General features: G+C 45.5%; 1 protein-coding gene across 2 annotated transcripts in view; it reads right to left on the bottom strand.

Annotated features, from left to right (window-relative positions):
* The window catches only part of PARP4 (poly(ADP-ribose) polymerase family member 4), an 85,392-nt gene extending 80,662 nt beyond the window's left edge, over window positions 1–4,730 (bottom strand). Inside the window, exon 1 of one of the 2 annotated variants that reach the window (XM_072134260.1) lies at window positions 4,651–4,730. Coding sequence is in view for 1 of the 2 variants with exons in the window: in XM_072134259.1 (XP_071990360.1) it covers window positions 4,586–4,596 (11 nt within the window). In the remaining variant the exon portion in view is untranslated. Of the gene's footprint in view, window positions 1–4,585 lie in introns of both variants that reach the window. The other variant, XM_072134259.1, reaches the window with a different exon arrangement.
* Window positions 4,731–24,580: the final 19,850 nt, after the last annotated feature.

Here is a 24,580-nt window from a genome sequence, read left to right as displayed (position 1 = left end):
AGCAGCAGTGCCGTCGCTAAGCGACAGCAGGCGGTGCTCAAACTGCTGAGCCTAGGCGACAAAAGGCACACCGCCCAAGAGCTATTACAGGGCATCACGGCGCAGACTGATCTGTGGCTGGCACCGCTGAACCTCAAGCCGGGAATGGTTGTGTGTGACAACGGCCGTAACCTGGTGGCGGCTCTGCAACTCGGCAGACTGACACATGTGCCATGCCTGGCCCATGTGTTAAATCTGATAGTGCAGCGTTTCCTCAAGACATACCCCAATCTGTCTGATTTGCTCACGAAGGTGCGCCGCATCTGTGCGCATTTCAGGAAGTCCAGCCCAGATGCTGCCACTCTCAGGGCAGCGCAGCGCCGCCTCCAACTGCCCGCTCACCGACTGTTGTGCGACGTGCCCACGAGGTGGAATTCAACACTGACCATGTTATCCAGAGTTTACCAGCAGCGCAGAGCGATTGTAGACTGCCAGATGTCAACTTCCACCAGAACTGGTAGTCAGGTCAGTCAGCTTCCTCAAGTCTACAATGAGGAGTGGACGTGGATGTCTGATATCTGTCAGGTGCTGAGTAACTTTGAGGAGTCAACACAGATGGTCAGTGGCGATGCCGCCATCATCAGCCTCACCATCCCGCTGCTTGGCCTGTTGAAAAACTCTCTGGTCAGCATGAAGTCGGAAGCTTTGCGCTCGTCACAAGAGACGGGGGAAGAATATTCCCTTGTTGATAGCCAAAGCACCCTGAGGTCTGTTTCTCAGCGCATATCGGAGGAGGTGGAGGTGGAGGAGGATGAGGAGGAAGAGGAGGAGAATGTTGGCGAGACACAAGAGGGGACCATTGTTGAGTCCTTCACTGTTCAGCGTGTATGGGCAGAAGAAGAGGAGTTGGAGGAGTTGGAGGAGGAGGAAATGGACAGTCAGGCCAGTGAGGGGAGTGAATTCTTACGCGTTGGTACTCTGGCGCATATGGCAGATTTCATGCTAGGCTGCCTATCCCGTGACCCTCGCGTTCAAAGAATTTATTCCAGCACCGATTACTGGGTGTTCACTCTCCTGGACCCACGGTACAAGCAAAATCTTGCCACTCTCATCCCTGCAGAGGAAAGGAGTGTGAGAATGCATGAATACCAGCAGGCCCTGGTGCACAAGCTGAAACAGTATTTCCCTTCTGACAGCGCTAGCGGCAGAGTGCGTAGTTCTGCGGGACAAGTAGCGAGGGAGAGTAGGCGAGCAGGCAGCTTGTCCAGCACTGGCAAGGGTACGCTTTACAAGGCTTTTGCCAGCTTTATGTCACCCCAGCAAGACACTGTCACCTGTCCCCAGTCTCGGCAGAGTAGGGCTGATCTTTACAGAAAGATGGTGAGGGAGTACGTAGCTGACCATACCATCGTCCTAAATGATCACACAGCTCCCTACAACTACTGGGTTTCAAAGCTGGACATGTGGCACGAACTGGCGCTGTACGCCTTGGAGGTTCTTGCCTGCCCTGCCGCTAGCGTCTTGTCCGAGCGGGTTTTCAGTGCAGCTGGTGGCATCATCACCGATAAGCGTACACGCCTGTCGACTGACAGCGCTGACAGGCTGACGCTTATTAAAATGAATAAAGGCTGGATTTCTCAGAATTTCCAATCTCCACCAGGTGAAGGAAGCTCAACCTGAATAATTGATCCACTCCTCCTCCTCCTCCTCATTTTCCTCCTTCTCCTCCTCTTTGTACAGTAAAGCAGAGGAAAATGGCTATTTTTTGACAGGGCCCACTGGCTCTTGCTATACTTCATGCATTTAATTTTTCTGGAGGGCCACCTACCCGGTCCTCTGTTTGAAACAATTTTTGTGAGTGCCACATACAGGCACTCAATCTATTCCATTTTTCTGGAGGGCCACCTACCCGGTCCTCTGGTTTGAACAATTTTTGGGACTGCCACATACAGGCACTCAATCTATTCCATTTTACTGGAGGGCCACCTACCTGCTCCTCTGGTTTGAAGAATTTTTGGGACTGCCACATACAGGCACTCAATCTATTCCATTTTACTGGAGGGCCACCTACCTGCTCCTCTGGTTTGAAACATTTTTGGGACTGCCACATACAGGCACTCAATCTATTCCATTTTACTGCAGGGCCACCTACCTGCTCCTCTGGTTTGAAGAATTTTTGGGACTGCCACATACAGGCACTCAATCTATTCCATTTTACTGGAGGGCCACCTACCTGCTCCTCTGGTTTGAAGAATTTTTGGGACTGCCACATACAGGCACTCAATCTATTCCATTTTACTGCAGGGCCACCTACCTGCTCCTCTGGTTTGAAGAATTTTTGGGACTGCCACATACAGGCACTCAATCTATTCCATTTTACTGGAGGGCCACCTACCTGCTCCTCTGGTTTGAAGAATTTTTGGGACTGCCACATACAGGCACTCAATCTATTCCATTTTACTGCAGGGCCACCTACCTGCTCCTCTGGTTTGAACAATTTTTGGGACTGCCACATACAGGCACTCAATCTATTCCATTTTACTGGAGGGCCACCTACCTGCTCCTCTGGTTTGAAACATTTTTGGGACTGCCACATACAGGCACTCAATCTATCCCATTTTACTGGAGGGCCACCTACCTGCTCCTCTGGTTTGAAACATTTTTGGGACTGCCACATACAGGCACTCAATCTATTCCATTTTACTGCAGGGCCACCTACCTGCTCCTCTGGTTTGAACAATTTTTGGGACTGCCACATACAGGCACTCAATCTATTCCATTTTACTGGAGGGCCACCTACCTGCTCCTCTGGTTTGAACAATTTTTGGGACTGCCACATACAGGCACTCAATCTATCCCATTTTACTGGAGGGCCACCTACCTGCTCCTCTGGTTTGAAAAATGTTTGGGACTGCCACATACAGGCACTATCCAAATTAAATTGTCTCCATAGCAGCCTCCACACGTTGTCTCCATTGCTACCTCCAAAAGTCGTCCATATAGCTGCCTCCATACATCGTCCCTTTATCAAACGAGGTGTGTCAGGCAGAAATTTGGGTTGTTTTCATGGATTCCACATCAAAGTTGTTAACTTTGTCGCCACCCTGCTGTGTAATCCACAAAATATACTTGCAAACTTTTACCATTTAGGGATATTATTTCAGCGCTTCTTGCGCATCTGTTTACATTCCCCTCACCCGCCATATCCTAAACTTATAAGAACGCTACTACACTTGATCTTATACAAAAGTGCTGTTTGGGGAGTAGCCTAGAGACAGGGGCTTGGATTTGCGAAAGCTCGCCTGGCAGCGGAGCGCCAGCTCCATGCGCATCATGCGCTTCTTGCGCATCTGTTTACATTCCCCTCACCCGGCATATCCTAAACTTATAAGAACGCTACTACACTTGATCTTATACAAAAGTGCTGTTTGGGGAGTAGCCTAGAGACAGGGGCTTGGATTTGCGAAAGCTCGCCTGGCAGCGGAGCGCCAGCTCCATGCGCATCATGCGCTTCTTGCGCATCTGTTTACATTCCCCTCACCCGGCATATCCTAAACTTATAAGAACGCTACTACACTTGATCTTATACAAAAGTGCTGTTTGGGGAGTAGCCTAGAGACAGGGGCTTGGATTGGCGAAAGCTCGCCTGGCAGCGGAGCGCCAGCTCCATGCGCATCATGCGCTTCTTGCGTATCTGTTTACATTCCCCTCACCCGGCATATCCTAAACTTATAAGAACGCTACTACACTTGATCTTATACAAAAGTGCTGTTTGGGGAGTAGCCTAGAGACAGGGGCTTGGATTGGCGAAAGCTCGCCTGGCAGCGGAGCGCCAGCTCCATGCCAAGATCCAACTAACATAGTTTTAACTGCAGCACCTTTAATCTACTACTAGTTCACTGCCTCCATACATGGTCCCCTTATCAAACGAGCTGTGTCAGGCAGAATTTTGGGTTGTTTTCATGGCTTCCATGTTAACTTTGTCGCCACCCTGCTGTGTAATCCACAAAATATACTGGCAAACTTTTATCATGTACCGATATTATTTGAGCACTTCTTGCTCACCTCCTTTGGTTCCTCTCTGCCACCCATTGGTTTGAAGCCTGAGTCCATTTAGGGTATGTCGCCATGACACTCTCTAGCCTGCTGCCGCTGCCTCTGCATGCCGTCCCCTATAGTGTCAGGGTCAATTATTGCATGTTTTAGATGCTATCTAGCTTCATTCTGTCACTCTGTCATGGCCATGCTGTTGCCCATAATTTTGGCATAATGGTGCGTTTAAGCAGCCTCAGAGGCATCCATGCATGCTGCCCCTGCTGTTTCCTGTCCATTTCCGTGGTGTTTCCATCCTTTTCTGAGGTTCCCAGGTGTTTGGCCAAGCTTCCCTGTGCAGAGCCTTGGTCCCCTTGAAAAATGCTCGAGTCTCCCATTGACTTCAATGGGGTTCGTTATTCGAGACGAGCACTCGAGCATCGGGAAAAGTTCGTCTCGAATAACGAGTACCCGAGCATTTTAGTGTTCGCTCATCTCTAGTCACCGTACAATAAGTAGATCCTGCAGCCTTGGAATTGCTGTGACACCTTTCATCACACATCTTACTACATACCTGCTCCTCATGGAGTAGGGTGATTATAGTAGATTTTCTGATTTGATTTAAAGTGAATAACCCACCTCTTACAGTCAGTGGTGTCAGGCGATCTTCAGCAGTACATGAGTATGAATATGTTGTGGTCTGAGTTCCTGGTTGGGAGGAGACACTGACAGCAAATACAAGAAACCAAATCCCTTCCTGACTCCTCTTAAAGGCGCAGTCACCATTTACAGCTCTAACTGAGGCTGCAAATATTCTGACTGTACTAATGTCAGTGAACCAGACACAGTATCCTCCGGAGTGCTGCTTCATTGCTAATTTTTACTAGACGTATGGGTCGGTGTCGGACCCCCTTCTGAAGACCTGCACCCAATTTTTTCTTTTTTACACGGTGCTGCTCCTTAGCCTTCCTTTGGTTTGGTATCTGGTACAAGGACACAAGATGGATGTCCTGTACTTTCCTGTTTGCTCTAAATACAAATTATAGTTTATGTTGTTATATTAAAAGGTGCAATACTACACTGCATTTACAAATGCCTAGTCACCAGCTTTAGGCTAAGTTCACACCTGCATTCGCCAGAAAAAAACGCAGCAGCTGCATTTTTCCCTGCTATTAATAACAGGAGAGTAACAAAAAGTAACCGACCACTGCATTAAAGTCTATGGAAAGAAGAAGGTTTTTAGTTTCCAATACACTCTCCAAAAAAAAAAGTTCAACAGAAAGCACCACCATCATGTATAAACACATGAAAACTGGGGTAGAATCTGTGAAAGAATGGCAAATTCTTGTGCAGTGCAAAAATTAGCGAGGGGTGCGTCAGGCGTACATTCACAGGTATTAACAAAAAAATTTGCCTGGTCGGACCTAGAATAGTTAGGATACAAAAAGAGGCCTAAGTCAAGAAATCAAGAAGAGAAGGTCGGGCAACTGGGGCCCTAAAGACTCCTCTAGTGCTCTTCTGCAGTTGAATGCAGGATATTAACCCCTTAAGGACGCAGGGTTTTTTCGCTCATTTCTCGCTCTCCACCTTCAAAAATCCATAACTTTTTCATTTTTCCGTGTACAGACCTGTGTGAGGGCTTATTTTGTGCGTAACAAATTTTACTTTCCCGTAATGTTATTTATTTTAACATGCCGTGTACTGCGAAGCTGAAAAAAAATTCCAAATGTGGAAAAATTGAAAAAAAAACCGCACGTGTCACGTTCTTGTGGGCTCCGTTTTTACGACTTTGACTGTGCACTCAAAATAACACCTCAGCTTTATTCTTTGGTTCGGTGCGATCGCGGTGATACCAAATTTATATAGGTTTTATTGTGTTTTAATACATTTTCAAAAATTAAACGAATGTGTACAAAAAAGAAAAACATTTTTTGCCATCTTCTGACGCTAATAACTTTTTCATACTTTGGCGCACGGAGATGTGTGATGTGTCATTTTTTGCGAAATGAGGCGACGTTTTCATTGCTACCATTTTGAGGTCTGTGCGACATTTTGATCATTTTTTATTCCCTTTTTTATGTGATGTAAAAAGGTGTAAAAGTCGCATTTCGGACATTTGGGCACCATTTCCCGTCTCGGAGGTCACCGCCGGCCGTAACCGTTTTTATATTTTGATAGATCGGGCATTTTGGGACGCGGCGATACCTAATGTGTCTGTGATTTTTACAGTTTATTATGTTTTATATCAGTTCTAGCGAAAGGGGGGTGATTTGAAGTTTTAATATTTTATTATTTTTTTTATTTTTTAAACTTTTTTTTTTCACTATTTCTTAGACCATCTAGGGTACATTAACCCTAGATGGTCAGATCGCTCCTACCATATATTGCAATACTTCTGTATTGCAATATATGGCATTTTTGTAGCTCATTGTAACAAATCTGCAGATGCCAGATAGCCTTGGGTCAAACGAAGACCCGAGGCTACCATGGCAACCGATTGCGCGCCGCTGTCTTTTAAATGAAAGGGTTAATAGACGCGATCGGTGCAATATGCAACAACCCCCACCCTTGTATGAAGAGGACTCAGCCCGTGAGCCCTCTTCATACATTCCCTACACCTCTGCGCCATAGAGCTACGGCGCAGAGCGTTAAGGGGTTAATGCACACGTAGGGCAGGTTATTCTGGAGATACATCATTGCTGGTAATGCCACAAGTGCATATATCTGTCTTGGGAGTTAGGGAGAATGGAAGTAAGTACCACCAAGCATCTTGTGTGCTCCACCCAAAGGTGTTTTCTGCGTAACAAATTGCACTTGCGGGAAAAAAATTCCAAATGCAGTAAATAGGGGAAAAAACACATTTGCGCCATTTCTTGTGAGCTTGGATTTTACGGCTTTCACTGAGTGCCCCAAATGACATGTCTACTTTATTCTTTGGGTCGCTGCGATCACGGGGATAACAAATTTGTATAGGTATAATGTTTTCATACATTTACAAAAATGAAAACCTCCTGTACAAAATGTATTTTTTTATTTAGCCATTTCTGGCGCTAATAACTTTTTTATACATCGGTGTACAGAGCTGTGGGTGGTGTCATTTAGTGCAACTTTTTAAGATGTTTTCAATGCTATCATTTTTAGGATTGTACGACCGTTTGATCACTTTTTATAGAATTTTTAATATTTTTCAAAATGGCAAAAAAGTGCTATTTTTGAATTTGGGCGCCATTTTCCGTTACGGGGTTAAACACATCGGGCATTTTGGGATGTGGCGATACCTAATGTGCTTATGATTTTTACTGTTTATTTATATGACTTCTAGGGAAAGGGGGGTGATTAGAATTTTTATGGTTTTTTATTATAATTTTTTTTTAAACTTTTTCTATTTTTACTATTTTTCAGACTCCCTAGGGTACTTCAGTATGGCAGTATATGGGGATTTTCCTCCTTATTCATTACAATGTGAAATTAGCACATTGTAATGAATGGATTAAAAAGAGACAGCCACGGATCTTCGGCAAGATGGTGGCACCTGTGGATTTGCCATTGCCGATCGGCAGGATAACACCCACGATCGGTACTAGCACCGATCGCGGGTGTTACCAGTAAATGTTTGCTGCAATATGCAGCAAAGACTTACCGGCTATGGAGAGGGCTCAGCCCGTGACCCCTCTCCATAAACCCGACGCACGCCGTAATAGTACGTTGTCGGGAAGGGGTTAAAATGGACAAAAAATGCATTTGCACCATTTTCCCTGTTTTTACAGCTTTCATTGTGCGCTCCAAATGATACCTCTCCCTTATTATGGGGGTCAGTACGATCACATGGATACAAAACTTATATAGGTGCTGGCACGGCAGGCATGACAGCCTGACTGCTACACGATTGTATGTCATATAACATCTATAAGTATACTGATTATGAGGCGTGGCCTGGTGCCGACCTAAGAGGACGTGCGCCGCTGAGCTCCCGGGCCCCTGCACCCTATCTCCCTTCCCAGACAGCCATCCTCAAACTTTACTCCTTCCAGCCTGCTCTTCTGTGCCCCCGGTACAGGCCCCTGCTCTCCGGTGCCGATTTGGCTTCGTGGCGCTCCCCCCTCACTCCATCTCCTGCGGTCTGCCACGTGTCCCGCCCAGCGCCACGGCTGACTGTGGGCACAGCGCTGATCACCGGGGGGGGGGGGGACCTCCTCCCTGCAGACTGAGCCACCGCTCCACATTGGCGGATGGGCCGCGGCAGTAATCCAGCCAGCCCTGCATCTTGACCTGAGGTAGGGAAGTAATCACCTGCTGCTATCCACCTCTTCCCTGGGGACCTTTAGGTTGTGCAGCTCAGCAGGCACTGTATGAGCCCGCCACAATCCCAGTGATCCCCTGTTCCTGGGTCCAGTTTTATATCAACCCATGCAGTGCCGCTGCATCTCTCCACCTGGGCTTGAATTTTATCTCTGCTAATTAACTAAACTCTGCGTCAGGGGCATTTGCGCCTCCATCGGATGATGAATCTGTCTATGAAGATCCTCCAGTCTCTAGAACCTCTGGATGCGCAGAATTGCTCCACATCCAAAGCCGTTCTTGGACAGATACAGTCCGACGCTGCCAAAAAGTTGGGGAAATTCTCCCGTACACAGCCCTGCTCTCCTCAGGGGTCCCCAAACTCCTCTCTCTCCCTCTTTGATGGTATGAGGATGGCGCCAACCCGCCTGACCTGGCCATGGCGCTGGACCGCAAATTTGCATTGGTGCTGGCGGCCATAAACGTGTGCCAGTCCAAACTTGTTACCAAAGTGGATGAGCTGCGGCATGACTTTGTTATACTAAGGCATGTCCTCCATAAAACCAAAGAGCGAATTACCGAAACCAAACATAGAATATCTGAGGTGGAGGATGTCCAGAGGCCTATGCTAACACAGATCAGCGAGCTTCAGCGCCAAATGTCTGCATCCATTGACAGAGCGGATGACCTCGAAAACGGGCTGCGACGGAACAACCTCGGAGGGGGAACAATGTGGAGGGGTCAGACCCTGTATCCTTTTTTGAAAATTGCCTCAAAAATATGCTACCCGCAGACACCTTCTCCCCGTTCTTCACAGTGGAAAGTAATTGTGGAAGTAGTACACGTCACTCAATGTTGGTGGTATGGGTGCACAAGTAGGCTGCAACACCTCTCAATAAATCTTGAAAAAAACTTGGCACTCCTGTGATACTTGATTTGCATATTTTATTATAGTGAAACAGCAATCCAAAATTAATGCAATATTTGGGTCTTATAACATCAGACCTTCTTCAGGCACGGATTGCTGGGCTTGCGGTGGTGTGAATACGGTTCTATGACCGTGGTGGCGCTTGGGGAGCTGTGGAGCGCGGGAGACCCCGCTGTAGGTTGGCTGCACCTTCACATTGGAAAGGGCCCATTAAGTACCATCCCTCCCTGGCCCCCCAGGGGGCAATCCAAGCCCCTTTCTGGCCCGGGTGCTACATTTTAGGGACAGGGACTCTATCCTCAGGGCGGTCCGTACCAAGGGAAAAATTCGGTATGCTGACAACAGAGTGTCCTTTTACCCTGATTTCTCCACATCAGTCAGGAAGCAGTGCTCACAGTTCACCGAAGTCTGTGCCCGCCTCCGTGACAAAGGGTATAAATACTCCATGATGTATCCATCCAAGCTTCGAATTGTGGACAGCCAGAAGACTCGATTCTTCACCGGTCCAACTGAAGCCCTCCATTGGGTCGATGCAGCACCTCGGGCAACTGCTGGAAGGCCCGCACATTCTGAGTGACTGGACGATATCCTTTTTCTTGACGTGATCTTATACTGCTTGGACTCTGTCTTGAATAGATGTCCAGGGGCTCTATATCACTGGTTTTTCTACTAATGGTTTTGAACGGGGCTCACGCCTCGCACATTGTACCCTTTGTCTGATTTGCTTTCTCTTTCGGTCAACTTGGCCTGCTGCTCCTCAAGTTGCGTTCCCCCCCTTCCTACTCTCCGCCCCCCCCCCCCCCCGTTACCACTCCCTCCCCATGCCTCCCCTTCCCCCCCCCCCCCCCACTCTCCTCTTTTGCTCTCTCTAAATATGGCTGCCTAACAATTTCCTTTTTATATACACATTGAGGGTTGGGGGTCCCGGGACAAATGGTGTAGGTTTGTCTTGAGTTAGGGACCACTGTTCTACTATTTGACTGTTAGTGGGTATAGGTCTACACTACTGCTGTTAGGGTGTTAGACAGGGGGTTAAAAAACCTTTTTCTTTTTGGGATTGTTTGTTTGGTTCTGTGCTGCACCTAATATCCAGTAAGCTGGCTGCTATGCCTCCCAGTCCGGTACTCTGCATCGGAGACTTCAATGCAGTCCCTAACCCCACCTTGGATCACACAAGCGGCCTAGACATGGGCTCAGTCCGTCTGAATGAATGGCTTTCTCCAGACCTCACCGACGCTTGGCTTAGTAAGCACCCTCAAGAGAGAGAATACTCCTTTTATTCCTCTGTACACTTCTCTCAGATTGATTTGGCCTTTGTCTCCCCAGATATGTTACCGCATGTCGATCAAGTATCATATTGTCCATGCAGCGCATCAGACCACTCCGCTATGCTCATCAGTCTCCTTGTAGGCCCCCCGGCGACTCCTGCCTATGGTGCTTGCACCCAGCCTAGCTCCTATCCTCAGCGGTTCAGAGTACTGTTAAGGCAGCGCATAGTGAGTTCTGGGATACACACTCAACACATCCTGATCCTCTCCTAGTCTGGGACTCGTACCAGTCTTCGGTGCGGGGTGCATTTATTTCGGGGGTAGCAGGACATAGAAAGTCATTAAATGCTCAAGAGGAAAAGCTGACTGCTGCGCTAGTGGCTGCAGAAAAGGAATACCTCGAGAAGCCTACTCCGGAGTGTAAAAAGACTTTGGCGCAGATGAATCATCTAGCTGTAGTGAAAGAGCGCACGAGCAAGCGCCTGCTAGCCAAGGAAGTGTCCATCTGCGAATTTGGAGATAAAAATGGAAAACTGCTTGCGTATCTCTCGTGGGCTAAACGTCCTTGCGCTTCCGTTCCTTCTATCCTTGACGGTAACGGAGCTTTGATCACAGAACCCCGGGCTATAAACATGGTATTTCACGAATTTTACTCTTCTCTTTACAGCTCCAGACTGTCCGCCTCTTCCGTTGAGATATCTAGATTCCTTGATAGTCTTCCACTTTGGAGGCTCACACCGGCGCAGTCATCAGAGCATGATGCCCCGCTCTCGGCAGAGGAGGTGGAACTGGCCATCCAATCGTTACCCCCCGGTAAGACACCTGGACTTGACGGGTAGAGAGTTGACTGGTATAGGGATAGCTGTGAGAGCCTGGTCCCCCATCTCCTTAGCCTGTACTCCGCTGCACTGGAAAGTGGCTTGCTCCCTGACTCCATGCGAGAGGCCCTTATTGTGGTTCTTCCCAAGCCTGGCAAGGACCCTCTGCTTCTCAACTCATACTGCCCAATTTTCCTCCTAAACTCAGATGTTAAAATACTAGCAAAAATTCTGGCATCAAGGCTCAATAAAGTAAAACTATCCTTGGTTCACCCAGACCAGACAGGCTTTATGCCTGGGAGGGGAACTGACATAAACATACAAAGACTACATTTAAACATAGCAGAGGCGGAGGGGTCATTGGATCCTGGGTTTATATTATCCTTAGATAATTGCAAGGCGTTTGACTCTGTGGAATGGCCCTATTAGTGGACCCTCCTGCCCAGACTGGGTATTGGCCCCCGCTTTACAGTATTAGTTAGACTACTGTATAACGACCCTAAGGCTAGGGTAAGGACCAATCTTGATATCTCCCCCACTCTCCCTATGGCCAGGGGCACTAGACAGGGTTGCCCACTATCTCCCCTCCTCTTTGCACTTGCCATTGAACCCCTCGCTGTGGCGATCCATCACTCTGATGGCATTAAGGGCATTACTAGAGGTTACATACTGTATCCGATACGGCTAGTTTCCACTACATGCAATTGCGACATGCATTTAAGGCACAATTAGGCTCCTTTAGCCTGACAGTGAAATTTTCCAAACTGGAGACTCTGATGAGTACCCCGGACCTCCCTAAGACACTCACCCAGGTCTATGCTCTGCTACAAGAACAAAAGTCCAGACCATTTGATAGAGCCTGTGACTGTTGGAGACAGGATATCACTGACCTGTCGGATGACGACTGGAGGGAGGGCGAACTGTCCTACTTCACATCTGTAGTGAGTGCGAGGGACTTCCTGATCCAGTCTATATTCCTCCATCGAGTATATTTCACCCCTGCTAAACTATTCTGCATGGGGGTAATGCCCAATGATCTATGCTTTCGCTGTCAGCCTTCTAATCACCTGTGGTATTTACTTCTCTCCATAATGAAGGAGACTGAGTGTTCTGGTACGTGTGTTATGTGTGTATGACTGATTGTCTAAGTGTCAATAGTTATTCATGTCTTAGCAAGACGTCTGGCTACAATATTCTGCTGTCATTTACTATGTGATATCCCTCAGTTAATTTTGGGATAAAGTAAGACCATGATTGTTAACACTGGATGTTATTTAATAATCTTGTTCTTTGGTTCTGTTTATTGTATTTATTTAAAATTTTAAAAAACTGCAAAAATAAATACTTTAAAAAAAAAAAAAGTATACTGATTATATTTTACCCCTGTTGAATTTCCCAGGAAAGGAAATGTGTTGGATTGTGAAATCTTGTTAGCAATCAGCGTAGAATCCTTCCCTGTATGGAGTACAGTAGTCTATCTCTAGCTCAACATTAGGAGAATTAGTGAGCCCTCTAGTGGTTATGGAATGTAATGGCAGCTAAATGATCAGAGCAAGGACTTCTGACTGTACAGTGATGCTCGAGTTACATCCTTGCAAGTGTGCGTGTCCGCAGTTCGAAGACTCACTAGATGTTTTCTGTACATCCAGAACAATGTTTAGCATTCACAAATAAAGGTTACGTTTAAGCCCCCTATTTCTATTTATGATGCAGTGAATTCAGGATTAGGTAACTGGGCAGGAATTTTCAAATACATTTTCCATTCAAGAAAAACTTTATTAAACAACAGACATAGGTATATCAACAATGGCATGACATACATATGGTAACAGTATAGCACCTTTGAGGGCATTGTGAAACCAAAGCCAAACATGGTGAAGTCAGCACTGTACCGGTATATTGTAATACATGGCACTAACTTGTATAGTCATATTCATAACTTGAGATAACTAAGGATAAAGAGAAAAAAGAGAGAAAAGAAGAGGAGTGATGGGGGGTGGTGGTTTAGGGATGGGGTGATATCAGGAAGGGGAGGGCAGCCAGAGGCAAATACATTTTATTGTTTTTTCATATACACTCACCGGCCACTTTATTAGGTACACCTGTCCAACTGCTCGTTAACACTTAATTTCTATTCAGCCAATCACATGGCGGCAACTCAGTGCATTTAGGCATGTAGACATGGTCAAGACAATCTCCTGCAGTTCAAACCGAGCATCAGTATGGGGAAGAAAGGTGATTTGAGTGCCTTTGAACGTGGCATGGTTGTTGGTGCCAGAAGGGCTGGTCTGAGTATTTCAGAAACTGCTGATCTACTGGGATTTTCACGCACAACCATCTCTAGGCTTTACAGAGAATGGTCTGAAAAAGAAAAAACATCCAGTGAGCGGCAGTTCTGTGGGTGGAAATGCCTTGTTGATGCCAGAGGTCAGAGGAGAATGGGCAGACTGGTTCGAGCTGATAGAAAGGCAACAGTGACTCAAATCGCCACCCGTTACAACCAAGGTAGGCAGAAGAGCATCTCTAAACGCACAGTACGTCGAACTTTGAGGCAGATGGGCTACAGCAGCAGAAGACCACACCGGGTGCCACTCCTTTCAGCTAAGAACAGGAAACTGAGGCTACAATTTGCATAAGCTCATCGAAATTGGAAAAACGTTGCCTGGTCTGATGAGTCTCGATTTCTGCTGCGACATTCGGATGGTAGGGTCAGAATTTGGCGTCAACAACATGAAAGCATGGATCCATCCTGCCTTGTATCAACGGTTCAGGCTGGTGGTGGTGGTGTCATGGTGTGGGGAATATTTTCTTGGCACTCTTTGGGTCCCTTGGTACCAATTGAGCATCGTTGCAACGCCACAGCCTACCTGAGTATTGTTGCTGACCATGTCCATCCCTTTATGACCACAATGTACACAACATCTGATGGCTACTTTCAGCAGGATAATGCGCCATGTCATAAAGCTGGAATCATCTCAGACTGGTTTCTTGAACATGACAATGAGGTCACTGTACTCAAATGGCCTCCACAGTCACCAGATCTCAATCCAATAGAGCATCTTTGGGATGTGTTGGAACGGGAGATTTGCATCATGGATGTGCAGCCGACAAATCTGCGGCAACTGTGTGATGCCATCATGTCAATATGGACCAAAATCTCTGAGGAATGCTTCCAGCACCTTGTTGAATCTATGCCACGAAGAATTGAGGCAGTTCTGAAGGCAAAAGGGGGTCCAACCCGTTACTAGCATGGTGTACCTAATAAAGTGGCCGGTGAGTGTATGTTTTCATATGTGAACAGTTCAATTTCTTAACATCAGTAAGGAATCCCATTTCCAACCCACCTAATCACCCATTTTTGCACATTGGCATTACAGAGACCTAGACAATACAAAAAAATCTTAATATATCCAGACATTTTCTTATAATTAGAGGTTAGACCATTTGTCCCAGTTTGGATTCATTCTTATAACTTTGAGAGCTGCTTTCAGTTTCTCCAGCATTGCTTCACTAGTTCATTCCTCCATCTAGGAAAAGTCTGAGATTCTTCTTTTGTCCATTCCTTCATTAAACCCCCCCCCCTTGTTAGAAATAAGGTCACTCTCAGGAATGTTTTTTTTTTATAGTTTGAAAACAGGAAAAATGCATCTCTGGGAAAGATCCGCAATGCCCTTTTTTGTTTTTGCGTTTTAATTTTTCACTCCCCACCTTCAAAAATCTATAGCTTTTTAATTTTTTCATGTACAGAGCTGTGTGACGGCTTGTTTTCTTTGTAACATATTGCACTTCATAGTGATGGTATTTAGTATTCCATGCCATGTACTGGGAAGCGGGGAAAAAATTCCAAATGCAGTGAAATTGGTGAAAAATGCATTTGCGCCGTTTTCTTGTGGGCTTGGATTATACGGATTTCACTGTGCACCCCAAATGACCAGTCTTTGGGTCGCTAGGATCATGGGGATACCAAATTTGTATAGGTTTTATAATGTTTTCATACATTTACAAGAATTGAAACCACCTGTACAAAATGTTTTTTGTTTTTATTTTGCAATCTATTGGCGCTAATAACTTTTTCATACTTCGTTGTACAGTGCTGTGTTATGTGTCATTTTTTGCAACTTTTGATGACGTTTTCAATGCTATCATTTTTCGGACGCTTTTTATTGAATTATTTATATTTTTCAAAATGGCAAAAAAGGGCCATTTTCAAATTTGGGCGCTATTTTCCATTACGGGGTTAAACACAGTGAAAAAAATATTATGAATATAAATTTTTTTTAAACGTTTTTTTTAATTTTTACTATTTTTCAGACCGCCTAGGGTACTGTAACCCAAGGTTGTCTGATCGATCCTACCATACACTGCCATACGACAGCACATTGTAATCAATGGGTTAAAACAAGACAGCCTTCTTCAGAAGACCCAAGGCTGTCATGGCGACTGATTGCCGTCCCCCGATGACGTCACGGGGAGCGTCGATCTTCGGTGAGATGATGGCGCCCATGACAATTTTTTAAGTCGCTGGCGATGGACGGGTTAACTCTCGGTCAACAGGGTTAACACGGTTGAGCCCTCTCCATGCACCCGCCCCCGACTTGTGACTTACTATTACGTCACATGTCGGAAAGGGGTTAAATTTCAGAACGCCAGCGAGCACGTGCCCTAGGAGGCGGGGAAACGCGTGCTGGAGTGAGGAGATCATCATTGGATCGTGGGATGGTAAAAAGGTCGTCCATGGGGGTCCCAGGGCACAGTGAGGGACACGGGTGCACCTGCGACTCCGGACATGGGTCGCAGGAGTACCCGTGACAGCAAGCAGTTTGCACTACAGAGAACGTGCAAAGTCCGACAAAGAACTGGCGCACGACCCTTAGTAAATGTGCCTCATTGTTTGGACAGCTTTAGTTTTTTATGACAGTTTAATATACAATATGTATTTCAAAGGTTGTCCTGGCCCTGGTAATGTCCTGGTAATGTTAATTTAAATCGGATAATTTAGGGCTCATTTAGACGTGCGTTTTTAACAAGAGAGTGCAGAAGCTCCTTTCGAACAATGGGTCCTAAGTGCAAATGTAACATCGCCTAGAAAACATTTTTGATTTGAAAACTGTTTGATTTCAGTTTGTAATAACCTGCTAATGCTTCTAATCTCACAAATGACCATTTGTTTGTTATTAACAAAAATTAAAAGGTTGAAAACTCTGCTGTGCATAATAATTTAGAACATGCATTTTGAGTTTTTTGTTTTTTTTTTTAAATATACTGTTATCATAGGCAGTTTGTTCAAAAACATTTTAATTATACTCGAATAGTTGATGACTGGAAAATTACAATGACTGCAATTCATATAGGCAATTTTGGAAAATATGAGAAAATATTATTTGCATAATAATTTGTAGAGGTACCAGACTTTACCACCCTGGGATACAGATTGACACGGCAGGGCTCAGAGCTGTGGACCTTTTTAGATTTTTCTTTGACAATGAGTTAATGAATTCAATGATGATTCCAGACAAATCTCTATGCTGCACAGCATATTGACCAAAACCCCACTTTGTTACGCACAACCCCACTGGTGGGACCCCTGTTCCTGCAGCATAGTTGGAGAAATATTGGGGTAAAGTACTGCTTATGGGGCTAGTAAAGGAGCCATCAAACAGGGACTACTGGAGCACTGAAATTCTATACCACACCCAGTTGTTCCGCATGGTGATGAGCAGGATGCGCTTTGAAAGCATGCATAAGTTTCTGCATTATGGCGTGAAGATGTATAAGCCTTGTGAGAGTACATCAGGGTATACGTACAAGTTCAGGTTTTATGAAGGGAAGGACTCCAGAATGCCCCCCATTACTGTAAAAGTAGCTAGGGATTTGGTGCACCCACTACTGGACCAGGGCTACCACCTCTACCTGGACATATTTTTATACCAGTGTTACACTAATCAAGAGCCCCGCTTCCAGAAACAGTGAGGCATGTGGGACAATAACAACATTTCAGAACGGTCTCTCGAAGTCGAAAAACGTAGAAAGCTCGAGAGATAGGCACTATGCAGCAACTCTGTATTATGTGTTAAGTACAAGAGAGAGGTCCTTGTATTAACAAAACATGGGTACACCAGCACCTCTGTCCCAGTACAAGGTACCAGTACAGAAATCCCCAAACCTGACTTCATATTGGAGTATAATCAGGGTCGGCTCCAGGTTTCAGTAGGCCCCTGGGCAACAGAGCCTCAGTTGGCCCCTTTGCAGTGAGCTTACATAGCGGCATTAAAAATTCTGAAACTAAAACAGTCTCCTGTTCCCTAAAATATTCCCTGGTGTATTATATCAAATAGCCCCCTCATGGTTATTTTATATAAAGCCCCCCTAACTCCATAAAGAGGGGTTGACTTTGTCGGACCAGGTGCTTCAGCCATATAACGCCATGTGGAAGTCGAGGGTGTGGTACAAAAAGCTGGTCATCATGCAGATGGCACTATATAATGCTTACATGTGACATCGATGTGCAGGCCAGAGGGAAACTTTCCTGGAGTTTTAAAAGGTAGTAAGCAAACATTTGATTTTTGAAGACCAGGATGGGGGAAGTGCTTCTGGACATGTGTGTTACAAAAGGGGCATTAGGAAGGACACCACTTACCAATGCGACACATGCCCCAATTAATCTGGATATGTATTTTCTCTTATACTGTAACTTTTTTTTTTCATTTACCCTGATGTACTCTGCACAACTTATATATAATGATGCATGCCACACCTTCCCTTCTAAACCCTGCCATGTGCCCAGTCTGTAGATCATTGCCACATACATACCGCCCAACATTTCCGAAAGAGAACGAGGGAAAAAATGGCGGCGATTCCCCCTAAGCCACACCCCTAATCACGCCCCGAATTTTTATTACTAATAATCATCTCCATTATAATAAGAATCATCTCCATAATAATAAGAATAATAAAACTCTCACTAATAATAAAAACATTTTTGCTCAGTTTGGGATTTGAACTCAACATGCAATAGAGATGGAGGCCTCTATCCACTAGGCCAGCGGTGGCGAACCTATGGCACGGGTGCCAGAGGTGGCACTCAGAGCTCTTTCTGTGGGCACCCAGGCCTTCACCCCAATTTAGAGTTTGCCAGATAGGACTCAAGGCTTTCCCCTGTGATCCAATACAGCCCAGGACGTGCCAAGCTCTGTGCTATTTTAAAGCAACATCCTTGGGTGGCAGGACTACAGGAGGAGCAAGAAGGTGTGGATAGAGATGGATTATCTTTGGTGCTCCTGCTCTGGGTTACCTGATCCTTCCTCTTCAGGGGACCTTGGTGGGAAGCTACAATCCAAATTTCTCCATCATCTTTCAATTGTATTGGTGAACTCAGGACGCCAATACAATTAAAACCTGTGATACAGCAGGTTCCAATAAGTTACTGCTTAAATTGTCATGTTGGCACTTTGTGACATATAAGTGGGTTTTGGTTGTAGCTTGGGCACTCTGTCTTCAATAGGTTCGCCATCACTGCACTAGGCTATTGGCTTAGCAGATAGCAGTGGGAGGATTTTATGTAACTAAGTCTTTTACAGTCTTTTACTGTTACACAGTGACACAGGCTCCATGCACTGGTATATAGAGATACATCTTCTGAGGGATTATTATTGTAATTATTGAGACAACTATTATTTTTATTACTATCATGGAGACAATCATTGTTATTATTATTTTAATAATAATCTCAATAATAACCTAAATAGTAATAATAATCATCTCAATAATAATCTCAATACTAATACAGTAATCTCAATAATAATCTCAATACTAATAATTTCAATAATCTCAATAATAATAATAATAATCTTAATAATAGTCTCACAATGTAACAGTGAAACTCTTAGTTACATAAAATCCTCTCATTGACATCCACTGAGCTTATAGCCTATTGGATAGAGGCTCCCTAGCTCTATTGCAGAAGGCTGTAGGTTCAAATCCCAGGCTGGGCATAAATTTATTTAATTAAATAAAGAGCTGGTGTCTGGGGAAACCCTAGGAGACCATATATGGACAGATGCTGATCTGAACCTGATGACGTGCTCCCTGCTCTCCGCTAACCCGACACATCTCTCAAAAGGATTCCCTGCCCGATATCTGTAGAAGCCATTCAGTATCGCAGGTTCTGGCTTTGAAAGTATTTACTAGCCGGGATAACCCCAGCCAGTGCGGGACCTGGAGGGAATATCCGGGACAGAGGTAAAAAACCGGGACTGTCCCGGCCAATCAGGGACGGTTGGGAGCTATGCACATATGGGGTATTGCCATAATTGGGGTGTTTGTCTCCAATAGCATGAGCTGGGAAAAAGATATTTGGAAGTAAAATGCAATATTGAGAAAAAATTGCTATTATTTTTCTATGCACTATCCATTATGCATTATTTTTGGGTCACCACCTATGGGGTTTAAATGCTCACTACACCCCTAAATTAATTAATTGCAGGGTTCAGTTTCCTAAATAGGGTCAGTTCTTTACTGGTTCCTAAGGACATCTACAAATACTGCATGCTGCCCCAAAAAATAGGCAATATGTCTGTACTCCAAATGTCAGTTCTTGCCTTCTGAGCCCTGTCGCAGTTGAGTTGGTTTATATATGAAAAGAAGTTCCTGAAGTTGTGCCGACTCACTCTAGGGATTATGTCCACAGTTGCAGATTCTCAAGATTCGACAATAAGGATCCAAGCAGGTTTGCTCAGGTTGCAGTTTATTACTGTGATGACAGCAGGGTGGAAACTGTTACACTGAGACTAAGGACACAGTTCAATATATATACAATGGTCTTACATCACACAAGTTGTTACTTTCACACCACAACACCTGTTCACATCCCCCTACCATTGTCTGCGGAAGTCTCCGGAAGATTCCTCCCAAATGGCTGGAAGGTTTATTCCAGAAACATCCCTGTCTGACCAGAATGTACTAGAATATTCCACCAGAATATTCCACTATAACTCTTCTAAGTGCCCAGCCTGTAGATTATTGCTACATGTGGGGTATTGCCATAGCCAGGAAACCTACACAATGGGGCACATTTATTTACCCGTTCCTTAGAGTTCCCCAAAAGTGCATTGTCCGTGTATAATGCACTGTCCCGCGATTCACTAGGATCGTGCGCCTGATATCCTGCATGTGTCCGCCGGAGTTCACCTTCTTCTTCCTGGTGTATGTAAGAGCATTGTCTTGCAACACAAATTGAATCATAAATCCCGTGCTCAGTCCGAATCAGTTGTCCGACGGCCAATTTCTATTGCATGAAAGCCAGCGCAGCTGCGCCACAATCCGATCATGTGCGACACAATGAAGCAGAGCTGTGTGTGTAACTGTATGGATGAAGCAGAGTTGTGTGTGTAACTGTATGGATGAAGCAGAGCTGTGGGTGTATCTTTCGGCCTCCCCTCTGATTGTCCTTTGTCTGCCTTTCATCATGCTTGCAGGAAAGTGTGACATAGATTCCTGGAACGTTTAATACCGGAAGGTACCTCCGGTTTATTCAATTATCAGTGTTCACTGCACCATTGTCACTTTACCCCCATTTTTGTCCTATTGTTTGAAGCATTACATTTTGATACTTTAACTTGGCACGCTTTGATTCTGGGGCATACGGAGGAGGGGGGTGGTGGTCGCAGGTACTCTGTGGTGGTCCCATTTTCCATCTGGGACATCCTGTTTCCCCCATATATTGAATTTCCCCAATATTTTTGTGAGTTGTATTTGTGCATTATTTGTATGGAATGTTAATAAAGGATATATACTTTTTCTAAACATTTTTCAGCTCTTTGTTTCGGTATTGCTGGTCTCTACAATTTGAGAGTTGATAGGATATTTAACATTGGGGCAAAGTTGGTTTTTCTGTGTGTGTAACTGTATGAATGAAGCAGAGCTGTGTGTGTAACTGTATGAATGAAGCAGAGCTGTGTGTGTAACTGTATGGATGAAGCAGAGCTGTGTGTGTAACTGTATGGATGAAGCAGAGCTGTGTGTGTAACTGTATGGATGAAGCAGAGCTGTGTGTGTAACTGTATGGATGAAGCAGAGCTGTGTGTGTAACTGTATGGATGTAGCAGATCTGTGTGTGCTGTGCTTTAGTGCGACCAACAGGGATATTTTAATTGGTGCAAAATATATTTTTCCTTTATTGGAAGCCTAAATCTGGGGTGCGTCCTATAGTAAAAAGCGTCTTATATGGTACTTCATAAAAAGGTCTTGCTAACGGAGGTTTATAGTACATAAGCCTCTAAAGGTACTTCCAAACAAAATTGGTCACCAAAAATATAGCTTTTAGCAAATCTCTTGAGAACCTACTACTAAACCTATTAACCTTTTCTTTATGATGGAAAGAAAATGAAGACAAATGGCAAAAGTTCTATAATAAAAGTTTGTGGAATTACTTTTTGTCTCCAAAGCAGAAAATGTGAAACAGAATTTTTTTTTATTTTTTACATTTTTTCAAATTGTTTAAGGTTCACACCTAAAAAACATAGACCTATTACTACTAACATGAACGACAATGTGTCGTGATCTCAAAATCCCGAACCATATATACTCGAGTATATCCTGACCCGAGTATAAGCCGAGGGACCTAATTTTACCACATAAAACTGGGTGGGAAATGCATTTGTCATAGCCTCCCCAGTATATAGCTAGCCAGCCCCCTGTAGTATATAGCCATCCAGCCTCCAGTAGTATACAGCCAGACAGCCTCCAGTAGTATATAGCCAACCAGCCCCCTGTAGTATACAGCCAGACAGCCCCCTTTAGTATACAGCCATCCCCTGTGGTATACAGCCTGCCAGCCCCTGCAGTATATATCCTGCCAGACCCATATAGTATATAGCCTGCCAGACCCCTGTAATATATAGAGTGGCTGACCCCTGTAGTATATAGCCATCCAGCCCCCTGTAGTATATAGCCATCCAGTCCCCTGTAGTATATAGCCATCCAGTCCCCTGTAGTATATAGCCAGCCAGCCCCTGTAGCATATAGCCATCCAGCCCCCTGTAGTATACAGCCAGACAGCCCCCAGTAGTATATAGCCATCCAGTCCCCTGTAGTATATAGCCATCCAGCCTCCTGTAGTATACAGCCAGACAGCCCCCAGTAGTATATAGCCATCCAGTCCCCTGTAGTATATAGCCATCCAGCCCCTGTAGTATATAGCCTGCCAGACCTCTGAAGTATATAGCGAGTCAGTCCTCAGTGGTATATAGCCATCCAGACCCCTGTAGTATATAGCCATCCAGACCCCTGTAGTATATAGCCATCCAGCCCCCCTGTGGTATATAGCCATCCAGCCCCCCTGTGGTACATAGCCATCTAGCCCTTGTTGTATATAGCCATCCAGCCCCCTGTGGTATATAGCAATCCAGATCCTTGTAGTATATAGCCATCCAGCCCCCTCTAGTATAAAGCCAGCCAGGCCAACTGTAGTATATAGCCAGCCAGGCCACTGTAGTATATAGCCTGTCAGCCCCCTGTAGTATGTAGCCAGTCAGCCCCCTGTAGCATGTAGCCAGTCAGCCCCCTGTAGCATGTAGCCAGTCAGCCCCCTGTAGCATGTAGCCAGTCAGCCCCCTGTAGCATGTAGCCAGTCAGCCCCCTGTAGCATATAGCCAGTCAGCCCCCAGTAGTATATAGCCAGTCAGCCCCCTGTAGTATATAGCCAGTCAGCCCCCTGTAGTATATAGCCAGTCAGCCCCCTGTAGCATGTAGCCAGTCAGCCCCCTGTATTTTTTATAATTTTTTTTATTTTTTACATTTTTTCAAATTGTTTAAGGTTCACACCTAAAAAACATAGACCTATTACTACTAACATGAACGACAATGTGTCGTGATCTCAAAATCCCGAACCATATATACTCGAGTATATCCTGACCCGAGTATAAGCCGAGGGACCTAATTTTACCACATAAAACTGGGTGGGAAATGCATTTGTCATAGCCTCCCAAGTATATAGCTAGCCAGCCCCCTGTAGTATGTAGCCATCCAGCCTCCAGTAGTATACAGCCAGACAGCCTCCAGTAGTATATAGCCAACCAGCCCCCTGTAGTATACAACCAGACAGCCCCCTTTAGTATACAGCCATCCCCTGTGGTATACAGCCTGCCAGCCCCTGCAGTATATATCCTGCCAGACCCATATAGTATATAGCCTGCCAGACCCCTGTAATATATAGAGTGGCTGACCCCTGTAGTATATAGCCATCCAGCCCCCTGTAGTATATAGCCATCCAGTCCCCTGTAGTATATAGCCATCCAGTCCCCTGTAGTATATAGCCAGCCAGCCCCTGTAGCATATAGCCATCCAGCCCCCTGTAGTATACAGCCAGACAGCCCCCAGTAGTATATAGCCATCCAGTCCCCTGTAGTATATAGCCATCCAGCCTCCTGTAGTATACAGCCAGACAGCCCCCAGTAGTATATAGCCATCCAGTCCCCTGTAGTATATAGCCATCCAGTCCCCTGTAGTATATAGCCATCCAGCCCCTGTAGTATATAGCCTGCCAGACCTCTGAAGTATATAGCGAGTCAGTCCTCAGTGGTATATAGCCATCCAGACCCCTGTAGTATATAGCCATCCAGACCCCTGTAGTATATAGCCATCCAGCCCCCCTGTGGTATATAGCCATCCAGCCCCCCTGTGGTACATAGCCATCCAGCCCTTGTGGTATATAGCCATCCAGCCCCCTGTGGTATATAGCAATCCAGATCCTTGTAGTATATAGCCATCCAGACCCCTCTAGTATAAAGCCAGCCAGGCCAACTGTAGTATATAGCCAGCCAGGCCACTGTAGTATACAGCCTGTCAGCCCCCTGTAGTATGTAGCCAGTCAGCCCCCTGTAGCATGTAGCCAGTCAGCCCCCTGTAGCATGTAGCCAGTCAGCCCCCTGTAGCATATAGCCAGTCAGCCCCCTGTAGTATATAGCCAGTCAGCCCCCAGTAGTATATAGCCAGTCAGCCCCCTGTAGTATATAGCCAGTCAGCCCCCTGTAGTATATAGCAAGTCAGCCCCCTGTAGCATGTAGCCAGTCAGCCCCCTGTAGCATGTAGCCAGTCAGCCCCCTGTAGCATATAGCCAGTCAGCCCCCAGTAGTATATAGCCAGTCAGCCCCCTGTAGTATATAGCCAGTCAGCCCCCTGTAGTATATAGCCAGTCAGCCCCCTGTAGTATATAGCCAGTCAGCCCCCTGTAGTATATAGCCAGTCAGCCCCCTGTAGTATATAGCCAGCCAGCCCCCTGT

The sequence above is a fragment of the Engystomops pustulosus genome, chromosome 2 (genome assembly GCF_040894005.1).
Source record: "Engystomops pustulosus chromosome 2, aEngPut4.maternal, whole genome shotgun sequence".
Taxonomy (NCBI): Eukaryota; Metazoa; Chordata; class Amphibia; order Anura; family Leptodactylidae; genus Engystomops; species Engystomops pustulosus.
The sequence above is the reverse complement of the archived record's forward strand: the minus strand, read 5'-3'. Positions and strand labels throughout refer to the sequence as shown.